Source organism: Sipha flava, unplaced genomic scaffold (assembly GCF_003268045.1).
Source record: "Sipha flava isolate LNK unplaced genomic scaffold, YSA_version1 48_pilon_pilon, whole genome shotgun sequence".
NCBI lineage: Eukaryota > Metazoa > Arthropoda > Insecta > Hemiptera > Aphididae > Sipha > Sipha flava.
This window is the reverse complement of record NW_020273306.1, coordinates 1,145,891-1,151,890: the sequence shown is the minus strand read 5'-3', so window position 1 is coordinate 1,151,890 and position 6,000 is coordinate 1,145,891. Positions and strand designations below refer to the sequence as shown.

The following is a 6,000-nucleotide window of genomic DNA, read 5'->3' as shown; positions in this document are numbered from 1 at the left end:
CATTGGTGTTAACTAAATGTATTCAATGCATTGGTTGTATTGAATTAGTATTTATGCTTATTAGCCAAATTACATTTTTATTACAAAATATACTTGTTTAAGTTGTTTTATATTATTATTACTCTTATATTTTTTTAATTTAATATTTTAGGTATTCCTAAATTCTTTTGAAATGTAGTAACTTATACCTATATTAAAGATTAACAATATATCAATTAAAAATACATTTTAAAAGGTTGAACAATTTACTTTACATATTTCTTTATTTATGTTCATTAGGTAAGAATTATTGTAGCTTGTACTTCTTTGTACATTATTTTTTTTTAAATAGTTATTATGTTACTATTAATTTCTGATAGATAACTGATAGGTAATAATATGTAATATACCTTTGCATTTTTTAATTTAAAAAATTGTAAAGTGTCGATCATTATTTATGATATAAGAATTAATTACAAAAGGCAAGATACAAAAACAGTTAATTGAATTGGTGAATTTTCCTTCAATTGTTTGAAATTAGTATAAGAAACTATAGGTTAAAAAAAACAATATTGAGTGAAGTACAGATGAATCAGTTCCTACATCCAAATATAGTTTATTTATATTATTATTTAATAATAAAAATACCTTATAATTTTTTCATCTGACAGATTTAATATATATATTGAGCGCCGTTTTTAAGATTTCTCTTCCCTAAAGTGCAAAACCTAAAACAAGTGTTTTCAACTATTCATTTTCTTCATTTCAGTACACTATTATATAATATTTGTTATTTTAAAAATAATAATTGAATTTTAATTACCTAAATAAAGTTATAGAAAATTGTCTTTTATATGGATGGGTGGTACCCTTCAACTAAATGTCCCATCATTATACAAATCAAGATTTAACCAATACCTATATCTCAATAAAATACTATTAAATATATATACATTTTATATTAAATTTTTATAAAATTGGTATTGAATTTCAATGTTTAAAGTTATATTAAAAAAATAATATTATTTTACTTAGACTCTATTTCCCTTTATAAACCTCATGATATGTATTGATTGCAACTATTCATAATTTATATATTATTATTCTTATAATAAATCTATGTGATAATGTTTATTTGAATTAAGTATTTTTAAATCATGTTAGTAAAGGTTTTTTGAAAATAATTTATATAAATACATTGTTAATCATTTATTAATATATATATATATATATATATATATTAATCATTTATTAATATATATATATATATATATTTTTTACTTTCAAAGCTTAAAATATTTGATTTAAAGCAATTGGTTTGCTTCAATAAAGTATTAACATTGTGTTGCAAATTATTAAGTTACAATGCTGACAATCTAGTAGTTTTACTCTTAAAATTATTTGTCCTAAACCCAATAAATAGGTAGGTACTTATGTGTTTTTCTGACTGATTCCTCGCTAAAATGTAATTAAATTAAAAGATATTAATTCTAAAATATATTATACACAAAAAAAGTATGTCAGTAATCATTGCTAGTATAAGTTTGAATGAAGTTTTATTTGAATGTACTTATTATTACAATAACAATGTAAGATAAAAAAAATCTTTTTTTTTAACATTCATGTTGTAATTAAATAAAAAACACTAAGTTTACTATTTTACCAAATAAATATTTAAAGCATTTTGTTGGACACATGAATATTGTAGATACACATTAAAATATAATAGTGGATCTCATTAAATCTTTTAACAAGGGAAAATAATGAAATAAAGTATTTGATTCAGTTGATTTTTTAAATAAGTATTTCAGATACTTGAATATTGTAAATAATTAATTATTTTAGTGATATAAAGTGAATTATAATTCGTGATTGTAAAATTCTAACATAAATTACTCAACAATACAAAATTATTTTGCAGGTTTTAAATTGTTTATTAAATATTAAAAGTTGATTTTGTGAATGTCCAAAACAAAACTGATAAATATTGGTTTAAACTATAAAATAATTTAGGCTTATCGAGTCCCAATTAGAAAATCAGTATTATAAGAATAATTATTATTTGTCATTATTTGTAATTTTTTTGATTATTAACGTTCTCAAAGGGCAAGGTTGTCTTTAATAAATCTTAATAATCGTTTTAAGGCTGAATAATTATTACTACCTTGGTCAAAAAATAGTGTCACTGGATTCAAACCTAAATCTAGGTATACATTTTACTATGACTTATTTGATTAAGTCTTTTAAAGTTGAACTATTCATTAAAGATTCCGTTCAAAAATAAAATAAAAGTAACTTCCATTTCCTATATAACTCTCGAATTATAAAAACCATAGCCTAGGATGCTAATTTTTTAGTCCTATCTTTGTGCTCTAAATCTACAATGCTTTCGGCCCTATCAAAATATTCTAAAAATTATTTTATTTTTATTTCGCCAAAAATGATGGCACAATATTTCTCTTCATTAGACACTGTCTCTGATTAATTTTATTTCTTTAAGTTAAAATCTATTAGAAACCAGGAAAAAATTTAGAATTGGCTACATATTACATTAATGTTACATATACATTATTGTTGGAGTTATATAAATTTGGAGATTCAAAAAAGTCATATTTAATTGGAATTGTAATAGATCAAAATCTTTGTTATAAATTAATGTTATTTTAATTTGATGGGTTAAAATGTGAACTATATACATGCCTGTTATTTAATTGGTCAAAAGTCAAATCGGCCAGTTTAATATTCCCTTTAAGAATAAAAAAACATTCGGTATTAATATCTAATTTCATAAACAAATAATCTAGTTTTGCAATTGAAAAAAAAAATCACGTAGGTAAACTATTCGTTGACCTATATAACAAATTTATTTGAAAAAAAAAATCTATGGAAGCATTAGACCACATGCTGCAAGATTAACGAACTTAAAGTAGGTAAGCTTAAAATCATCCATTTCATGGAAAGACATTAAAACGCTCAAATTAAATATGAACATGCGAGTCGAATTGCAAAACGACTAATATGGAGAAGTTTTTTCCAAACAATTGCTCGACATTGGTAATGCCAAAACACCTATTGACTCATCGTCTGGATACATCATATTTTCTACCAGTTTTTGTCACTATACTAAGACTAAGACCGAACTCATCGAAAAGGATTTCCCAAACATTGCTCAAAATTACAAAGATCATGTACGGTTGAGCGAAAGAATTATATTGATTGCAAAAAACGTTGATGTCAACGAAACTAATTTTCAGATTCAAAATAAGATAGCTGGCGAATTAATGACATACAAATCGATTGATTCCGTTACTGATCAAGATGATGTTATCGACTATCCAACGGAGTTTTCAAATTCGCTGGAATTGCCTGGATTACCATCTCATAATCTGCAATTAAAAATCGGATCAGTAATCATTATGTTGTGGAATATAGACCAGCCACGTCTTTGTAATGGCACCCGACTTGCGGTGAAGAAATTAACGAACGTCATCGAATTTTTAAATGGAAGTGTAAAGGCGAAGACTTTTAGATTCCACGGATTCCTTTGATTCCGAACATGTCGTTCGACTTTAAACGGTTGCAATTTTCAGTGTGGCTAGCGTTTGCAATGTCGATAAATAAATCTCAAGAGCAGTCGCTAAGTGTTTGTGGCATTAATCTTGAAAATTCATGTTTTTCACTTGGTCTGTTATATGTCGCCTCTTCCCGTGTTAGAATAATACCAACAAAACTATTTATATACGTGCAAGAAAAAAAATAACTAAGAATGTTGTATATCATAAAGCGTTAGAATAATAAACACTTTTTTTATTAATTATACAGATTTGAATTCAATATTCATAGTTAAAACAAGACAACGTCTGTCTGGTCAGCTAGATATTTTATAGTATTAAACTATTAGTAGTCTAACCTTACTTTCCTATATATAATTGTAATTGAACCAGCTTAATAAAAAAAAAAAACAATGACAATTTATACTCTAAATAAAATTATAATAAAAAATATCTCATTAGGTTTTTAATTTTAGTATTAATTTCTTATAAATTAAGTTGTAATCAAAATTAATCGATTTAATACAAATTGAAAAACGACAACAATTTTCTAAATAAATTGTATTTAAATTTGTTATACATATATTGATCAATATTCAAATATTTAATTTTAGTTTACTTTTTTTTTAATAATCTTATCAATCTATCATAACTTAATGTAAATACCTATCAAAAACCGTATTATCTATTATTTAACAATGGAATATTATATATTATTTCTAGATATTATCATAGGCGTGCGCAAACCTGCATTTCAGGGGATGCCTGCAATAATTTCGGACCCTATCTTAACAAAACGCATAGGTACATTTGATAAACAATTGAATAAACATAACATTCATTTTCTATTTGATATTGTGCGATATATTAATCCCAATTAATATGTTTTCCTTGAATGTTGTGTATTCTTCTCCGATAGCTTCAATTATTTATGATTTGTACCTTTGCAGTCAACTGTAGCTGTTGTGTCATAAAAATAAGTTTTCTCACGAGAATTTATAACATTTAGTTTTAGTTTATCCATTACGAAACACCATTTATCTTTTACCAGATATTTTAGAGTAGATTATAATTCATTTGAGCAACATCAGTTATAATACAGGCCCGTTACTCTTAGACTTAAATCATAGGGCCCTATTTACAACATTTGGGGGGGTGCCCGGACACACCCGGTACCACCCATGTGCACGCCTATGCATGTTATTATTATTATAACAGTTTATTTTATTTTAATAATTAGATATTTGTAAAATAAATAATAGATTATTACCAATATCATGTTATATTATTTTTATAAAATGTTTTATAATACTCTTTAAATTAAGAGCTAATATCGTCCAAATATTATAGTGTAATTGATAGCCCTTAACCACGGTTATCCAGTGGCGCATTTAAGGGGGGGGGGAGCGAAAGGGGCAAATGCCCCGGGCGGCAAATTTTTGGGAGCGGCAAAATATTCTAACTTTTATTATGATGTGTTTATGATTTTTTTAATTTTCACACCTTTTTCGGTATTGTTTAGTATTTTAAAAAAAACATTGTTGAGCATCTAATTAGAAATTAAAAAAATTATATTATACCTAGTCACCTATGTAATAGTGAAATAGCAAAATAGGTATATTACACTAATTATTCGATACGATATTATATTTTCGTTCAATGTTTATAATAAAGACTTGGGTAAACAGAACGCGGTATTTACTTTAGGGCACATTTAAAAAGTTTACAAAAGGAGTAAAATTGTACCTAAAAGTGTTCAATGTAGGTATGTTAGCATTTATAAAAGATAATAGTTGAAGTATATCCTTATATTGATATTGCTCTAATGATGCTTCTATGTATGTATACCTTCAAGTAATTGTTTTTTGTAATTTTAATTTTAGTCTAATGAACAGATCGAAAAAATAAACAATAATTGAATTCAATTTTTGTACACAAAATACGTCAATTGGATCAAGCACGCTTTACGGTCGCTTTTGTTCGGCAGCATTCACTATCTAAAATCCACAAGTCCAAATAAACATAAACCAAATATTTTTCAAATGACCGATTGACTTTACGCTATCTGTTGTGACATCTTTATATTAAATTAATTAGTTTCCGTCTATCGTCCATCTGTGTATATTTAATAGTGATGGGCATAATCGAAATATTAGTATTCGAGACATTTTTATAACCACGAGATGTCTCGAAATAATCAAAATGTTCCATTGGAATATAATATATAAATATAATATAATTTTATTTACAAACGTTCTGAAAAATTGTTGTTGTTTTGTGATTGAGCAATTCAAAAATTATAGGTATACATTTATGTCAAACTTAACAAAATATAAATAACTGAGAATAACCGTATACCACCCATCAATATTTGTCTAACAACCAGTCCCACGAGTCGTAAATACAAAGACTCAAAGTGAACAACTAGTGTTTACTTATTCGACTATGAAGATCAAAAATAATATTCCAC

The 6,000-nt window shown here is 25.5% G+C and overlaps 1 protein-coding gene across 1 annotated transcript; it reads left to right on the top strand.

Moving 5' to 3' along the window:
* Positions 1–2,997: 2,997 nt before the first annotated feature.
* On the top strand, positions 2,998–3,527 carry LOC112690010. The gene is made up of 2 exons (XM_025563902.1): positions 2,998–3,033; positions 3,108–3,527. The coding sequence occupies exons 1-2, from the start codon at positions 2,998–3,000 to the stop codon at positions 3,525–3,527; spliced, it is 456 nt and encodes a 151-aa protein (XP_025419687.1).
* Positions 3,528–6,000: the final 2,473 nt, after the last annotated feature.

Coding starts and splice junctions, on each gene's coding strand:
- LOC112690010 (XM_025563902.1), top strand. CDS start 2,998: ATGGAGAAGTTTTTTCCAAACAATTGCTCGACATTG. Junction 3,034..3,107: donor CAAACAATTGCTCGACATTG/GTAATGCCAAAA, acceptor CACTATACTAAG/ACTAAGACCGAACTCATCGA.